Source organism: Podarcis melisellensis (genome assembly GCF_964234715.1).
Source record: "Podarcis melisellensis genome assembly, chromosome: W".
Lineage (NCBI taxonomy): Eukaryota > Metazoa > Chordata > Lepidosauria > Squamata > Lacertidae > Podarcis > Podarcis melisellensis.
Window position 1 is genome coordinate 17287363 of NC_138535.1, and position 18841 is coordinate 17306203.

Below are 18841 nucleotides of genomic sequence, written 5' to 3' on the forward strand. Positions count from 1 at the left end.
GTAGGTCCTTGGCAGGCAGCGCCAGGAGAAGCAGTGATGGAGGAAGAGACTGTGATGTCTGTGGGTGGGGAACCCGAGTTCGAACACACATATACGGAGATGACAGAGGAGAACGTTGAAGTGGACAACTTGTATCCTGAACCGACCCCGGAAGAACCACGTTTTCCTCAACCTGCACCCGGCGAGCGGGAGGGGGGAAGGGGGGGCTTCGAGGGGGGGATGGATGTCAGGGTTTCTGGGAGAGAGGAGGAGATGACAGAGGAGACGGAGAGCGAGTGGGAGGAGGGGCAGAAGGATGAGGAAGAAGATGACGGAATTCTGAGGGAATCCACGAGTCTGAGCAGCGAGTCAGAGGATTCTCAAAAGGGGGTTACCTTAATCAAGCAAAAGGGAGGAGAAGGGAGAAGCGGAGAGGAGCCCAGTGGAAGACAGACGCAGCAAGAGGCGTCTCAGCCGGAACGGAGTAAAGGGGGTGGAGTCGTCAGCCTCTCGGAGGGAGCAGGATTAGGAGAGAACAGAGAAAGGGGGTTGGAGCAAGGTGTTCAGCCGGAAAGGGTGGAGAGCAGAACAAGGGGTGGTGTAGCGGTCGAAAGAAAGGTCAGCAGCAACGTACGCGCGCCAAGTTCAAACGTAGAGGCGCGCGGAAGTGGAGAGAGCTCAGGGGAGGAGCCCGGCCCTAAAGCCAGAAGGAGGGGGGAAGAGGCGGCAGAGGATTCAGCCTCAGGCGAGTCACGGAGAGAGGGAACCCAGGGGGGCAGGAAGACCCTGCGGAAAAGAAAGGAGAGGAAGAGGTGGTCTAGAGCCAGGCTATTAAGTTGGTGTGGAAGAGGGGAGGAGTCAGAGGGGACTTCAGCGGTCTAACGTGACAGACGTACGGCCACGATGCTGAACTGTACGAGAAGCAGAAATCTTCAATAAACTTTTCCTGTAAATAAACTGCAACGGAGTGAGGTCTCTTGTGAGCTGGGACCCGTCCTGGGTGGCCGTGACAGGCATGATAGTTCCTGGGATCCCCCCCGAATTTCTGCACCAATCCTGGTACCTTTCTGGCGAGCGGGGTGGTTTTCTCCTTTCCCTTTTCTGCATCCTGAGCCCTCCTCTCCTCAAGCCTCGCCGTTTGCAGCGCCAACTGGATCTCCAACGCTCTGTACCTTTATTCCAGGCTTGGACCCCCTCCAGCTGCTCCTGCACCCCCGGTTCCGGCTGGGTTGCTCATGATGCTTCTCTCTGCACAAGCTGGCTTTCGGTGACTTTCGGATTGCTGTGATGGGACGATGAGCTGCTTGTGCGTAAAATGCAAGTCCCTCAGAGTTTGATCAGGTTTTCAAACCTCTGCCTGTGACGGAGCCCCTCCAGCATGGCTGCGTCAATCACTAGTAGAATCCGAAAGTGGCTGCTTTCGGAAACGTTTCCAACATAAAAGCTCCTTAACGGAAACACGTCGTCTGGCCTCTCGGCGTGACAGTTTCCGTCGAGGTGTGGGTGTCCCTATAGGAGGTCCTGAGACCTCCCCACTGGTTTCGCTTGAAGCGTCTCTGAGCCATCCCTCCGACTCACTTTCCCTTGGAGTTCTTGCTCGCCCTCTACTGGTTCCCTCTTCCGCTGCTACTGCTCTCTCAACCTCAGGGAGCCTTTGCACCTGCGGCGCTTTAGATGTCAGTTCCCTGACACCAGGTATTCGAACTGCCCATACCCGGTCCCGAATGCTGTCTTCCACTCATCCCTGGCTCAGATCCGAATTAAATTGTAGGCCCCCTAGAGGTCTAGCTTGGTGAACACCTGCGCCCCTTGCACCCGCTCCAGCAACTCTGAGATAAGGGGCAAGGGGTACCAGTCTGGGATAGTAATCTTGTTCAGGGCCTGGTAGTCATGGCAAAGACGAAGCTCCCCACACTTCTTCTTAACGAAGAGCACTGGAGCAGCGGTGGGTGAGGTGGAAGGCCGAATGAACCCACGCTCCAGGTTCTTGCGAAGGAAGTCCTGCAAAGCTTCACGCTCCGGCTCCGTAAGAGAGTATAGGCAACTCACAGGCAGGGGCGCCCCGGGCGGAGGTCTATGCCACAGTCGAAAGACCGATGGGGCAGCAGCTGGTCTGCCCCCCATTCCTCAAACACGTCTTGGTAGTCCCGGTAAACAGCCGGGAGCGCTGACGCAGCCTCATCAGTGGGCGCGGCTGCTAACATCTCGAACCGCGCATGGGGACACGGGTCTGGGAAGTGCACAGTCCGATTGACCCAGTCAATCCAAACATTGTGAGACTCCAGCCAGTCCATCCCGAGCACCAGGGGAAACCAAGGCATGGTAGCAATGTCCAGAGTTCGCACCTGCCGGTGCTGCTGGTGACACAGAACCAAGGGCTGTGTCTCCTGTGTAACGGCGCCCGAGGGCAGGAGCCGCCCATCAATTGCCTCCACCTGTACCGGTTCTGACTTATCCAGGAGTGGCACCTGATGATGGGCGGCAAAGGCAGAGTCCATATACGAGCGGGTTGTCCCTGAATCCACCAGAGCATGGGTGAGAATCCAGGGCCCGCCAGGGGGGTATAGGCGCACTGGAACCATGAGGTGTCGCAATTCCACCGGTGAGGGCCCCATTGCATGGTTTGGGACCCCGGGTACCCAGGGCCTTCGACTACCGGGGTTGGCGGTTTCCCTGCGGCCTGCATCTTCTCGGGACAGGATCGGGCGTAATGTCCACTCCCACTGCAGTAGAGACACAGGTTCCCCTCCCGACGCCGCGTCTTCTCCGAGGGGGAGAGGCGAGTTCGCGCTGCCCCAAGCTGCGCTGGCTCGTCCAGCAACTCGGCTGTGGCTGTGGATCTGCTGGGAACGACTGGAGCCAGGAGCCGGGAGTGCTGGCGGTCCCGGGCCTGGCAACGGTCCTCCAACCGATCGCCTATCTGCAGGCTCCGCTGAATGAGGGCATCCAGCATGGTGGGGCGATCCAGCGTGGCCAGCTGGTCCAGTATCTCGTCCGACAGTCCCTCAAGATACTGGTCCCGAAGTGTAGAGTCATTCCAAGACAAGTCCTGTGCCAACAGCCGAAATTCTGTGGCGTAGGCGGCGGCTGTGGACTTGTCCTGTCTCAACCAACAAATCGCCCGATTGGCTTGGCTCCCCTTCAGAGTGGTTACAGAACCCCACATAGTCTGTTACCAAAGGGGAGTCTTGCCGGAGCAGTGGCAAGGCCCACTTGGCCGCCTGGTCCTTTAACAAACTGATCAAGAAGTGCACCTTGGTGCGATCGTCAGGAAAATTCCGGGCTTGCCCCTGAATATACAGCTTGGCCTAGGCGAGGAACATGGGAAAGCTGGCCGGAGACCCATCAAATTTCTCTGGCAGGGCCACTGGGTACTTGCCAGGAACTGGGGCATTGGCCCCAGGAGCCGGTAAGGCCTCCAACTGCTGCTGAAGTGCCGTAAGCGCATTGCTTAGCTGCTGAACGGTGTGAGTCAAGGCCTGGTTCTCCTGAGCCAATGCCACCAATGCAGCTGCCTGATCGACCATGGCTTCTGGCTCTTCCCGAACGCACCCCAACGAAGGGGGAGTGCGGGTGTGGCAGGAGCAAACTGTGCTGGTCCCGGGGGGGAGGTTACCGTGAGGCATGGTCAGAGTCCGGTCCTGGGTCAAGGGTCTGGAGACTGTCCACCAAGGGCGAAGCAGGGTCCAAAGCGAGGAACCGGGCAAGGTCGGGAACTCCGGAAGAACAGGGCTGGGTGCTGGCAGAAACAGGTTTCCAACGACGTTGCTCCCGCAACCTGGGACCGGGCTGACTGGCCTTTATCTTCTCTGAGGCCAGGGGCGGTCCCAGCCCACAGGTGACCCGCCTCTCCTGGCCTTAAGGCGAGCACTCCTCCTGAGAGAACCCAGTTCCCTCCGCCTCACTGCCCTGAGCCTCTGCAGCTCAGGAGAGGCTGGAGGGTTACTGGACCCAGGGGGAGGCTCACCTTCCCCTGACAGGGCTGGGAGAGGCGCACCTGTACGCAATGGGTCCTAAATCACCTCCGGAGCCAGAGTGGATTCATCTGGTGTCTGCTCCTGAGGATCCGGCACAGGTGCAGGCGCTTCAGATTCAAGGCCCTGCCCCAGCTCAGCTGACCCTGGAGGCGGGGACTGCTGTGCAGGCTGGGATTCCTCAGGTTCAGCCTCTGAATCAGATTCCCACCACATATGATAAAAAGTCCCTTCTTTTTCTTTACATTTCCAACATTTATTGCACACTTTATACATTCTTGCTAACTTCACTGGTGTTATATACCATCTACATACCATTTTCATAACATTTTCTTTTAACGCAGTACAGGCCGTAAATTTTAACTTTTCGTTCCATAGTTTTATCCATTCACATAACTGTATATTATATCTAAAATCTCTAGCCCAATGAATCATAACCGATTTAATTTCTTCATCTTTAGTATACCATTCTAGCAGCAATTTATACATCTTCGATAAAATTTTAAATTCATTATTCAATATCTCTATTTGAAATTTTGATTCTTTTTAAACATAACCTTTTTCTTTTAGTTCTTTTTTAAACATTCCATTAACCTGATAATAATGCAACCAATCATTAACATATTCTTTAACTTCCTCGTAGGGTTTCAATTTCCATTTACTTCCTTCTTTAACAATCAAGTTCCCATATGTTACCCAATTCCCCCTCATATTGATCTTCTTTACACTCATCACCTCTAATGGAGACAACCAGTGTGGTATCCTTGGTTCTAATAGGTTTTTATACCTATCCCAAGCTTCTATAAGAGATCTTCTGAAGATGTGGTTTTCAAAGCCTTTGTGAATTTTTTTTCTTATCACACCATAAATATGCGTGCCAACCAAATCTGTTATCAAATCCTTCCAAGTCTAACAATTCTCCATTTTCTAATCTCATTCACTCCTTCAACCAACAGAGGCATGATGCTTCATAATACAATTTCAGGTCTGGTAGGGCGAAGCCTCCTCTTTCTTTCGCATCTGTTAACAACTTAAACTGTATTCTTGGCTTCTTACCCTGCCAGGTATACCTTGAAATTGTTCTTTGCCATTCTTTATATATTATTGCCCCTTTGATTATCGGGATTGTCTGAAATAAAAATAGCATCTTTGGTAACACGATCATCTTTATCGTTGAAATTCTTCCCCCAAATGATAACTTCATCCTCCCCCACACCTCCAGGTTCCTTTTAATTCCATTCCACATTGGTATATAGTTGTTTTGAAACAGATCAATATTTTTGGGGGTTAACCAAATTCCCAAATATTTAACCTTCTTAACCACTTCTATTCCTATTTGTTGTTGCATTGTTTCTATCAGACCTTGTTCCATGTTTTTAGCAATTATTTTAGTTTTTTTCTTATTTAGTATGAATCCTGCTACTTGACCAAACTGTTCTATCTCCTCTAAAACCTCTTTAACACATTTTAGGCTCCCCCTAGAGGTTTTTGGACTGAACGGCAGTGACTTTATTTTACTTTCTATTTCTTGGCCTGCTGGCTGAGTGCTGCACCTGGGCTGTCTCTTTCTCATGGGAACAGTCAGTTTGACCTTGACTATTAGATAAGTTTGGAATGAGTGGCGCAAAGAAAAAGGAGATTAAGGAGACTAAGGAAAAAGAAGAAAGACCAAGAACGAGACAAACAACTTTAGCCTCAACTTTACAGCAACGTAGATCGTCTGTGCCTATTTTACACTCTGAAGAAGAAGCTGCCTCCTTGCCACAGGCAGGGGGAGGAGAGACAGAGGATTTACAACTGGAGGATATGGCCTCAGGATCAGCTTCTTCAATTTTAGAAAAAAATTATGAAAAATTGGAATCTTTGGACAAGAGAGTGGAATCTTTGGACAAAAAGGCCGATGAGCAAACTGCGAAAATAGACCAGAACACAGAATGCCTAAATAGAATAACTGGGCAGGTGGCACAGAACACTCAATTGATTGCAAAATTGGAGGAGGCTTCAGGGGAAAACAGGAAATTGGTTGAAGACACGAGCCAAAGACTTGGACAGTTGGAAAAAGAAGTAAGACCACTCAACAAACAAGTGGGCGAACACCAGACCTATCTTTCGATGATTGAATTGAAGAATAGGGAGACCAATTTAAGGATAAGATCTGTATCTGAAGTAGAAGAAGACAAACTGGCTGAGTTCCTGACCAAAATAATTTCTGTGCAGTGGAAACTTGAGGAAAAAGACTTTAAAATTATATCAGCTTTCAGGCTGGGAAGATTGATAAGAAAAGACAAACCCAGAGACTGCTTGATAACACTGAGATCAAAGGAGGAAAGGGATAAGATTCTGGGCCTACATTACAAAAACCCACTGGACATTCTGGGTAAAAGAATTGAAATTTATAAGGATATTCCTAGACAGCTGTTGGACTTGAGATCTGAATACTCGGAACTAGCAAAACTACTGAGGAGCAACTCAATCATCTTTAGGTGGGACTTCCCTCAAGGACTATCATTTACTTTTAGAGGAAGGAAGATCAAAATCAGAACATTGGAAGACAGAGATAAATTTCTGAACCAGTACGGAGAAGACCTCCACAAAGGACTTGGATCATTGCTGGAGCCTGGAGCACCAAAGGAACCGGCACCCTTGGTTGACAAAGTTCCACCCCCGGAAAAATAACCAGATTTTTACAGGATGTCTCTGCAACTTCTGAGCTGGAACATAAATGGCTGCAACATTCCCGAGAAAAGGAAGAAAATTTTCCACATATTAAAAAAGGAACAATTGGACATTATTTGCTTGCAAGAAACACATGTGACCAGGCTCCACAGAAAAATTCTGGTAAATAAAAGACTTGGCCAGGAATTTATATCTTCAGACAGAGTGAAGAAGAGAGGGGTGGTGATATATGCAAAGGAGAGCCTATCACCTAAATTATTATTTAAAGATGAACAAGGCAGAATTTTGGCAGTTGAAATACAGCATCAAGGAGAAAAAATTTTACTATTAGGAATTTATGCACCAAACGAAGGGAAATCGGAATTTTATAAGAAGTTGCATGAGAGCATGCTGGACTATCTGGACTTTGACAACATCATCATGATGGGAGATATGAACGGGATTGTATCAACTAACATGGATAAGTCGCAAAGCCAAAAAGTTACCAAAGATGGCAGACTACCAAAGACCTTTTTTGAAATGACAGACAACATGGACTGGATTGACATTTGGAGAACGAGAAACCCCTTGGAAAAGGAAGGAACATTCTTCTCTGAAGCCCATCTGACTTGGACAAGAATCGACCAAATATGGATTACTAGAGGTCTGGCACCTAAGGTCAGAAAAGTGGAAATCTGCCCAAAGACCTGCTCCGACCATAACGCTTTGAAAATGGATTTGACATTATTACCAACCGGCTCCTTTCGATGGAAGATGAATGACAATTTATTTAGAGATCAGGAGATTGTTAAAAAGGCCCAAAAAGTTTTGAAAGACTATTTTGAAATAAATTTGAACACAACGGTGGAAAAAAGAACAATTTGGGACGCAAGCAAAGCTGTGATGAGAGGGTTCTTAATACAACAGAACGCTATCAAGAAAAGGAAACAAAATGAAAAGAAAGACAAGATTTTGGAAAAAATAAAAGAATTAGAAAAGAAGCTAAGAGGAAATCCGAAGTCACAGCTGATTCTGAGAGAAATCAAACTTCACCAGGCACAATATTCTAAACTGATAAATCAGGAAATAGAATGGAAGATTAAATCAATGAAACAAAAAACGTTTGAATCGGCAAATAAATGTGGGAAACTGCTGGCCTGGCAGTTGAAGAAGAGACAAAAGTTGAATACAGTAACAAATTTAGAAATTGAAGGAAGAAATATTCAGAACCCTGTGGAAATCAGGAAATCTTTCCAGAAATATTTTAAGAAACTATATACTCAAGGGCCGCAAAATGAGGTTGAGATTGAACAATTTTTGAAGAAAAATAGTCTTAAAAAACTCACACAAGAAAATAGATCACTCCTGAACAGTCAAATAACACGACAGGAAATTGAACTTGCCATTCAGAACATGAAGCTGGGCAAATCTCCATGACCAGACGGTCTGACCTCCAAGTATTATAAGACAATGAGTGACTATTTGATTCAACCTTTGATGGAGGTCAGCAATGAAATTTTGGAGGGAAAGAAGGCGCCGGAATCGTGGAAGGAAGCTTTTATCACATTGATACCAAAATCAGAAACTGAAAAAACACAACTTAAGAACTACCGCCCCATCTCCCTTCTAAATGTGGATTACAAAATATTTGCTGATGTTTTAGCAGGCAGACTTAAAAGAGTTTTAAATGAAGTAATCCATAAAGACCAGGCCGGCTTTCTCCCAGGTAGACACGTTTGCAAACACAAGGAACATTATTGACATTTTGGAACTTTTGCAAACAGATATAAACACTAAAGCAGTACTGATATTTATAGACGCGGAGAAGGCATTTGACAACATCTCTTGGAAATTTATGAAGGGAAATCTAAAAGAAATGGGAGCGGGGCGGGGTTTCGAAAATGGGATTGATGCAATATATTCAGAACAAAAAGCTAAATTGATAGTTAACAATGTGGTAACAGAAGAATTTAAAATTGAAAAAGGAACACGACAAGGCTGCCCGATTTCCCCTCTGTTATTTATCTCAGTTCTGGAGGTGCTCTTGAATTTGATTAGAGGGGACCGGCTGGTGCAGGGGATCCAGGTCGGAGCGAAACAATATAAACTAAAAGCTTTTGCAGATGACCTAGTATTGAAATTGCAGGAGCCAGAATCTAGTACGAAAAGAGTATTACAACTGATACATGATTTTGGTCAGGTGGCAGGATTTAAGTTAAATAAACAAAAAACGAAGGTGCTAGGGAAAAACATGACAGATACAGAGTCAGAACGGTTTCAGAGAGAAACAGAATTATCGCTAGTGAAAAGGGTAAAATACCTAGGGGTTAACATAACAGCCAAAAATCTGAGTCTATTTAAAGATAATTACGAAAAATGTTGGTCAGAAATTAAGAGAGACTTGGAAAGTTGGGCAAAGCTGAAGCTTTCTTTGTTAGGCCGAATTGCTGCAATTAAGATGAATGTGCTGCCAAAGATGTTGTTTTTGTTTCAAACATTGCAAATTGTGAACAAAACAGAGTGTTTCCGGAGGTGGCAGAGAGATATTTCCAAATTTGTCTGGCAGGGCAAAAAGCCCAGAATCAAGTTTAAGATATTAACAGATGCAAAGGAAAGAGGGGGCTTTGCCCTGCCAGACTTAAGGTTGTATTATGAAGCCGCAGCTTTCTGCTGGCTAAAGGATTGGCTACTTCTTGAGGACACTGATGTGCTAGATCTTGAAGGTTACAACAATGCTTTTGGTTGGCATGCATATTTGTGGTATGATAAAGTTAAGATCAATAAGGCCTTTAAGAACCATATTGTCAGAAAAGCAGTGTTTAATGTCTGGACTAAATATAAAGACTTACTGGAAAATAAAACACCAAGGTGGCTTTCACCTTTGGAAGCTAAGGCCCGAAAAGGAACCAATATGGAAGCCTACTGGCCAAAATATTGGGAACTGTTAGAAAAAGATGGAGATAATTGGAAATTGCAGAGTATGGAGAAAATGAAGGACAAAGTGCGAGACTGGTTACACTACGCTCAGATTAAGGAAACTTTTAAAAGTGACAAAAAGTTAGGATTCCAGGTGGAGAAATCGAAGTTGGAAACAGAACTGTTAGAACCTAAGACCAAGGTACTTTCAAGAATGTATAACTTGCTGTTGAAATGGAATACACAAGACGAAATGGTTAAGTCGGCTATGATAAAATGGGCACAGGATATTGGGCATAATATTATGTTTGAGGATTGGGAAAGGTTGTGGACCACTGGGCTGAACTTTACTGCATGTAATGCTTTGAAAGAAAATGTAATGAAAATGATATACAGATGGTACATGACCCCAGTTAAACTTGCTAAAATATACCATTCGTCAGATAACAAATGCTGGAAATGTAAGGAAAATGAAGGAACATTCTACCACCTCTGGTGGACTTGCCCTAAGGTGAAGGCCTTCTGGGAAATGATATATAATGAGTTGAAAAAGGTATTTAAGTATACCTTCACCAAGAAACCAGAGGCCTTTCTTCTGGGCATTGTCGACCAGAAGGTGTTAAAGAAAGATAGAACATTCTTTATGTATGCGACAACAGCAGCAAGGATACTACTCGCTAAGAATTGGAAAACTCAAGATCTACCCACACTGGAAGAATGGCAGATGCAACTGATGGACTATATGCAACTGGCGGAGATGACTGGCAGAATCCGAGACCTGGGAGAAGAAAGGATGGAAGAAGATTGGAAGAAATTTAAGATCTATCTACAAAAATATTATGAATTATTGGAATGTTAAGAAAGATGCTTAGTCATAAATAATTGGCCATCACTAAAATAGATCAGGAACTGAAGACAAGAGAGATTAAGAAAAACATATTTGCAGGAGAACAATTTTATTGTAATTAAATAAGCGGTTTTAAAATTTGGAAATAAGATGATAATTTGCTGGAAAAAATTTATTAATGATGCAAATGGGAGCGGGAGGCGTGAGGAAGTTCAAAGAGGATATGAAATTTTGTTAAACAAAGTAATACTGTTTATTGTTATTGGATGTTTTTTTCTTTTCTGTAAAAACCTTAATAAATATTTATAAAAAAATAAAAATAAAACCTCTTTAACACTTCTTAACGGTTCTTCCACAGTCAATACCAGATCATCGGCAAAGGCTTTAACCTTGTACTCATTATGACCGACTGTTACCCCTCTTATTGATTTATTTTTCCTTATAGATCTCAGAAAGATTTCCAACACCAAGATGAATAATAGTGGTGAAAGAGGACATCCCTGTCTTGTACCTTTAGTTATTTTTATATCTTCTGTCATCGCATTATTTACAATCAATTTTGCTCTTTGTTCCATATATATAGCTTTTATACCATTAAAAAACTCTTGACCTACATCCATAGCTTCTAAATTTGTTAACATAAAATCCCAAGATATATTATCAAAGGCCTTTTCTGCATCTACAAATATCAACATAGCTTGTTTTTCATTTCTGGCTGTCAGATATTCCAAAATATTAATTATATTTCTTATATTATCTTTCATCTGTCTGCCAGGTAGAAAACCAGCTTGATCTTTATGAATCACTTCTTGTAATAACTTGTTCATCCTCTTAGCTAAAATACTTGCAAATAACTTGTAATCATTGTTTAACAACAAAATAGGCCTATAGTTTTTTACTTGTGTTAGATCAGAGTCTTGTTTTGGAATAAACGTGATAAAAGCTTCTTTCCAAGTTAGAGGAATTTCCTTTTTCTTTAAGATATTATTCATAACTTCTTTCAATGGTACTAGTAGGATGTGTTTCATCTCTTTATAATACCTTGCCGTAAATCCATCTGGTCCCGGTGTCTTTCCTTTTTAAAATTGCTTTATAGCCTCTTTTATCTCTTCAGTTTCTCTTGGGTCATTCAGTCTGTCTCTTTTATCAGTCGGGATTTTCTGCACCTCTTTTTCCTTTAAAAAATTTCTATTTTTTTCATATTGCTCTTCTCTCTTCTTTTATATAAATGTCTATAAAAATCCAAGACTCCTTTTCTAATTCCTTTCGGATTATCTATTTCAGTTCCCTCAACAATGATTTTGTTAATTGTATTCTGTTCCTTTATTTTCTTAATCTGCCAAGCCAACCATTTTCCTGATTAGCAAATTCGAAATTTCTTGGTTTCATTCTTTTAATATTCCATTCCACTTCTTTATTTATTATCATTGCAAATTGTGTTTGTAGAATCTTTATATTTTGTTTTATTTTCAAATTGTTTGGTCTTTTGATTAGTTTTTTCTCATTTTCCATTATTTGTTTCAAAATCTCTTTTTCCCCTTTCTCTCTAAATTTTTTAAAATCAAATTCTGCTGAATAAAGAAACCTCTCATCACGGCTTTGCTGGCATCCCATACTATATTCATTTTCGTTTCTTTAGTAGAATTGTTTACAAAATAGTCCGTCAAATTTTTGTGTGCTTTCATTAAAATTTCTTGATCATTGAGAATGTTCTCATTTATTCTCCATCTAAACGTTTTTTCTTCAAATCCCTTTATTTCCAATTTTATTGCATTATGATCCGAGATTACCTTTGGTTGAATTTCAATCCCTGATCAATGCAGCCGCCTCCCCCTTGTGTCGGATTGTGAATAGCCAGGTGTGTCTCGAAAAATCATCAATCAGGACCAGAACATGCTTTGATCCACTTAAATAAGCTACCTGCATCGGTCCACATAAATCTGCGTGAACCAGCTCAAAGGGTTTGCTGGTCCTCCTGTCTGACCTGGGATATGTGCATGTCGTGACCTTCAATTGTTTACACGCTCGACAATCTAGGAATTTGTCACATGCTTTAAACCCACACCCAACCGTGTTCTCAGTGGCCCTTTTAACATAAGACCACCCCGCATGCGCAAATCTGTGATGCCATAGATGTAAACAATTATCATGTGATGGTACATTTGCACACTGCACTTGTGCCTCTTCAGGGGGTTCTGCAACAGCAGCATTTGCAACAGGCATCTGCACCAGGAAAAGCCTGTCTCTCCCCTCAACGCTGTGGATCTTCTTTCCATCCCTGTAAAAATAGCACATGTTGTTAGTAAACACCACTTCAAAGCCATCAGCAACAAGAGCTGACACACTTAAAAGAGAATTGGCGATCTCAGGCACCACAAAAGCCTGCACTTCATGATCTATAAAGGAACAGTACAAAGAACCAGATTCAGTTAACTGTCTCTTCGAACCATCAGCCAGTGACACAAATCGACCACTTTTAACTTTCTTGCAGTTTCTGAGGAGCCCACTAGATGGCACTAGGCAATGGGTAGCTCCAGTGTCCACAACAAGAGTCATAGTGGCTCTCTGGCTGTCTTCCAACGCTGTCATAGCAACACTCCCCCCCCGACTGGGGCCTTTGTTGCTTCCCAGAGACACCATCGCAGCTGTGAGATGATAAAACGACTTGTCCTTGTTTTTCTCCTGGCCTGCTCCTTTCCCACATCTCTGCTGGGAACCGGCTCTGGAACTGCCGCTTATCTGCTTTGTTGACATTCCTTTCCGGCCAGTGTCCTTGCCTTCCTGGGCCTCTAGCGGACAATTGCGTACCAGATGTGTATTGCTGCCACATCGATAGAATCTTTTGGAAGTGAAAGCTTTTACACAGTCTTCGCTGCCTCTGGCTGCCACCCCCCACTCCTTCTTGGGGTGCAGCCTGTGCCCTCCTTCCCACCCTCTGCCGCTTCGATTCTTCATCAATCAAGCATCCGCTTATATATTCAATCATTAAATCGTTCGGCGGCATCGTTTCCATCGTTAGAACCAAGTTCTCATAACTCCTGTCCAAAGAGCTTAACAGGGAATAAGATTTTAGTTCGTCTGGGAAGGGTACATTGAGCTGACGCAGCTTGCTGAAAATAGTCAGCATCTGAGCAATGTGGTCCCGTATCGATTCCCCTGGGGACAGCCTCTTCTCAAACAGAGAACGTATCACATGGATCTTTGCCCCAGCTGGGGTCCTTTGATGTATTCTAGTCAAAGCAGACCAAATTTGGTGACAAGTTCGCAAGCCATCAATATGAGGGAGTTGCGACGCCTCCATCGCCATCACCACGTGAGACACAGGCTTTTTGTCTTTCCTCACCGCCCCTGCAGCCCTCTCAACTTCTCCAGCTGCAGCTCCGGGCCCAGAAATAAGTGGATCAGCCTGCGTACATTCCCAAAGCTGTTTTCCTTCCAGCCAGTAGTACATGCGCTTGCTCCAGTCTTCCCAATTTGAACCATTCAAGCATTTGAAGGGCACGTTAAAAGTCTCATGGGCTTGCGGTTGCAGAGCAGCCATTTTTCCACACCCCGGGGCTTAAGCGTACTCACGCGTTGCTAGCCAGCCAGTCCTTTGAAGAAGCAGCCTCCTCTTGGCTCCACTCTTCACCAGCGCTCTCCCACTGCCTTTCCCTTTGGCAGGAGCTCAAAGCTGGCAGCCTTGCTTGTCTCCCTACTCACACTTGGCAGGAAACACGTAAGATCCATAACCTGTGGCTATAAATCTGCCGTCCAGTCGCGCTCCCGCTGCTCAACATCTGCTGGGGCGACCTGGGCAGAAAATGCAGAGTCGCAGCGGTCCTGCTGTCCGTGTGAGATAGAGGGATAAATCAAGTCCAGAGACAGTTCTTTGTTATCTCTAAAGTGTTTATTTACAGCAGTAAATCATCTGTACACCACCGGAACTTTCTGGCATCTTTCCTGTGCTGAAAGCACACACAGACTGTCTGCATTGTCTGTCTGCAGCGTCTCTCTGCCTAAAACTGAAACCAACTCACAGACAAAGACTGTGACGCACGGCCTTGCGTAAGGGCCCCTCCCCAGATACAGGACACCAAGGAGTTTAACTTTATAACCACCAAACTCTGCCCGAAGCCCAGGGTGCACAGCGCTGCGCTCCCCGGGCTTCGGGCTGCAGGTTGCTATCCGCAAGCCTTCAGAGCCCGGCAGGAACTCCCGCCGCGCTCCGAAGGCTTGCAGATAGCTTCCTGAAGCCTGGAGAGCGAGAGGGGTCGGTGCTAACCGACCCCTCTCGCTCTCCAGGCTTCAGCGAAAGCCTGCATTCGCTCCATAGGACGCACACAAATTTCCCCTTCATTTTTGGAGGGGGAAAAGTGTGTCCTATAGAGCGAAAAATACGGTACTTCATGGTTTTAATTGATTCTTTTTCCAGGTACATTCATGTGTTTATGCTCCAAAAGAAATCAGAAGTGTTTCCTAGGTTCAAGGCGTTCTGTGCATGGTTGGAGAATGCTCACAGTAAACGTATTGGCTGTTTGTTTACTGATCGAGGCGGTGAATTCACTTCTCAGCAGTTTGAAGCTTTCCTGACTGAGCACAACCTCTCAACGCCTAGATCTCCATGGATCCTCCATGACTTTGTGAGCGAACAAATCAAACATTGCTTCAAGGCTTGAAAACCTTGCTGCATTATACCAATCTCCCTGAGAAGTTTTGGGGGGAGTCTTTGAACTTGTTTGTTTGCAGTTATAATCGCAGACTGTCATCACCTATTGGTTGTACTCCCTATGAGAAGAGGTTTGGTAAGAAACCTTACGTCAAGCACATGAGAATCTTTGGTTCTGACATGTGGGTCCACACCCCACAGAGCAGCAAGCTTGGGAAGCGTGGGGCACATGGTTTGTTCATGGGGTATGAAAAAGGTGCATACAGGGTATGGATGACTGACTCTAAGTCCATTAGGTTCACAAAGAGTGTTGAGTACAATCCTAAGTGAGGGGAAATGTGGGAATTTTCCAGAGTCACTCAGAGGAAGATGAAGATGTGAAAAAAGCAGAACTCAATGCTCTGTCATTTTCACTCATGGATTGTGAATGGTTGATGCAACTGTTTAAGGACATCAGAGTTTCTGTGAAATGTCCTATACAAGTGTACCAAGACAATAGATCCTGTTTGGCTTTGCTGAACTCAGAGAGTTACAAGCAAAGAACCAGGTACTTGCAGATTAAGCTACATCGTGCAAGAGAGTGTATTCAGAAAGGACTCATTCAGGTGTCCTACATGCCAGGAAATGAAATTCCTGCTGATCTGTTGTCTAAGGTTGTTAACAGAGAACAACTTAATGTTTATGTACAGAGGTTGCAATTGGGTTGAACCACAGGTTCTACAGGTTACACGGAAAGGGGGAGGATGTTAGGATATTTCCGTTCCACCTTAAAAAGGGAGAGGCTGTTGTGTGTCACAAGCCTGCGTACTTCCTGCTCACAGGAAGTTTCTGTTTTGTATATAGCTTTTGTTTTCAGTCTGTTGCCTCGACACTGAGGCAGGCAGTCATGTTTTTCCTTTGTTTTGACCAACGTTGAATAAATCTGTAGAATATGCTCTCCTGGGTGAATCTTTCATTGTGGAAACTCTGCAAAAAGGGCGTGCACGAGTCCTGGAATGTGGACAGCTATTTCTGAGGCTTGTGTCGCTAATTGACTGATACTGTTTCCACAGGAGACTGGGAGGCGACGTGGAGGCATGATGGCCTATGTCTCCCTGGCAGTATCCCAACAGCATCTTCATGAAATTTTCTTTCAATTGATAAGAAGCTGTAAAATTTATATTTCCCCCCCAAAATTTAACCCAATCTTTGTATTCAATTTCATAACCTAAATCTTGTTTCCACCTTAACATATTATTACTTTTGATTTTTTGATCTGTTTGTACATTATTTAATAATTTATACATTTTTGTAAGTATTTTTTGTTTACTCTGTAAGACTTCTTTATCTAACTTTGATACAGTGGTACCTCAGGTTAAGAACTTAATTTGTTTTGGAGATCTGTTCTTAACCTGAAGCACTACTTTAGTTAATGGGGCCTCCTGCTGCCGCTGTGTCGCCGCTGCATGATTTCTGTTCTCATCCTGAAGCAAAGTTCTTAACCCGAGGTAATACTTCTGGGTTAGCGGAGTCTGTAACCTGAAGCGTATGTAACCTGAAATGTATGTAACCCAAGGTACCACTATATTTTATTTTCAAACCCTCTGCTTTTTGTATCTTTTTCAAAAGTCGCTTTCAATTGAAAATATTCCAACCAATTTATTCCCATCTTTTTTTAATTCCTTATAAACTTTTAATTTTGGTTTTCCATTCATTTCTTCCACTAACTCTTTGTAGGCTGGCCACAGTTTTCTTGCATTATTCTTGAGTGTCGAGGTTGCCTCTACTGGGGAGGTCCACCACAGAGAGTATCACACCCTGAGGTACTCCACACACCAAGGAGTGGTGCGATGACAATTCCCCCCCAAGCGCCACCCTCTGTCCCCGACCAGAGAGAAACGAGCACAGCCATTGAAGGACTGTGCCCTGGATCCCCACGTCGGCAAGGCGGTGGTCCAGGAGTTCGTGATCGACCATGTCGAAAGCTGCTGACAGATCTAGAAGAATCAGCAGCCCCGACCCGCCTCGATCCAGCTGTCTACAAAGATAATCTGTTAGTGCAACCAGCGCCATCTCGGTCCCATGACCCGCGCGGAAGCCGGACTGGAATGGATCCAGAGCCGATGTTTCATCCAGAAACCTACCAAGCTGTTCTGCAACCGCTCTCTCAATCACCTTACCCAGGAACGGAAGATTCGAAACCAAGCGGTAATTGGATAGATCTAAAGGATCTAATGATGTTTTCTTTAAGAGCGGGCGCACCACTGCCTCCTTCAGTTCCCCTGGGAATGTCCCCATGCCAAGGGACAAATTGATGATATCCCCCAGGAGGGCCCGCACCTCGTCTGGACACGCTCTAATCAGCCAAGACGGGCACGGGTCGAGAGGACAGGTGGTGGGCTTTCCAGCTCGGAGGAGTCTGTCCACATCGGCTGGGGATATCCGGTCGAAGTGGTCCAATACTGGACCCGAGGACAGTCGAGGGACCTCCAGTTCCTTTATTGTATCCAAATTGGCAGGGAGGTCATGGCGGAGCAACAAGACCTTCTCCGCAAAAAAGCTCGCAAATGCCTCACAGCTATGTGCCAAATTGTTATTTAAATTTGGCTGTCCCTCAAGGGACGTTAAAGACCTGATTATACTAAATAATTGTGCCGGGCGAGAGCTAGCGGATGCAATGGAGGCCGAGAAGTAAGACTTCTTAGCAGCCTTCACCGCCATCTCATAGGTTTTCATAAAAGCCCTATAAGATGTTCTTGAGGCTCCGTCACGGGCACCCCGCCATACTCGCTCTAGCCGTCTGAGGTCCCGCTTCATTTTCCGGAGCTCTTCGGTAAACCAGGGAGCCCGGTTTCTGCGGGGTCGCAGAGGGCGCTTAGGTGCGATCTCATCGATGGCTGCCAGGAGCTGGGTATTCCAGCCCTCAACAAGCTCAGTCAATGAGTCGCCAGGGGGAGCAAGGTCCCGCAAGGCTTGACGGAATCTATCAGGGTCCACCAGCCTCTGCGGGCGAGCCCAAATTGGCTCGCCACCTAAGTAGGGTGGGGGTGGAAAGTCAATCCTGGCTTTCAGAGCGTAGTGATCAGACCATGGCACTTTCATCGAAGGAGACATGATCACATCTATACTTACGCCAAAGATCAAATCCAGCGTGTGGCCTGCTTGATGTGTGGGGCCCGAAACAAACTGGGAGAACCCTAGTGTCGCCATGGAAGACACCAGGTCCAGAGCCTGTGAGGAGGGAGTGGCATCAGCATGGATGTTGAAGTCCCCCAATACCAATAGGTTAGGGAACTCCAAGGCCCAGCCAGCCACCGCCTCCAATAGGCCTGACAGGGTGGCTGCTGGTGCGCTAGGTGGCCGGTACACCAGCCAAACAGCCAAGCTCTCCTCGGAGCCCCACACTAGGCCAACACATTCAATGCCGGGGATCGATGGCGATGGTAGAGCCCTGAAAGGACAATCTTCCCGGATTAATAATGCCACCCCTCCCCCCCGGCCCACAGTCCGTGACTGGTGGAGGACGGAGAAACCCAGGGGCGCCATCTCTCGTAAGGTAACTGTTGCCCCTTCGCGCATCCAAGTCTCCGTCACACAAGCCAGGTCGACCCCCTGCGAGGTAAAGAAATCTTGCGCAGGGTGGCGGTTTTGTTGCCTATAGACCTGGCATTGCACAGCACCAGTGACGGAGGTGAGTAATCCTTGCTCACCCTACCCTTGTCCCTAGGGATGGGGCACAGATTGGAAGGGGTACGAGCATATCCATATCTCGATCCCCTTCGCCTATTACATCTGCCCCCACCGCCATACCTCCCTCGCCCCTCCACGGTAGCAATCCCAAGC

The 18841-nt window shown here is 45.7% G+C and overlaps 1 protein-coding gene across 1 annotated transcript in view; it reads right to left on the reverse strand.

Moving 5' to 3' along the window:
- Positions 1-2024: 2024 nt before the first annotated feature.
- The window catches only part of LOC309361223 (uncharacterized protein), a gene marked incomplete at its 3' end in the record, with an annotated part of 497879 nt that continues 481062 nt past the window's right edge, over positions 2025-18841 (reverse strand). The window contains exons 2-4 of the mRNA XM_081896152.1: positions 17179-18808; positions 3355-3517; positions 2025-2832 (exon numbers count right to left, since the gene is read on the reverse strand). Of these exons, the coding sequence (XP_081752278.1) occupies positions 2025-2832; positions 3355-3517; positions 17179-18577 (2370 nt within the window). The 5' untranslated portion in view covers positions 18578-18808. The remainder of the gene's footprint in view (positions 2833-3354; positions 3518-17178; positions 18809-18841) is intronic.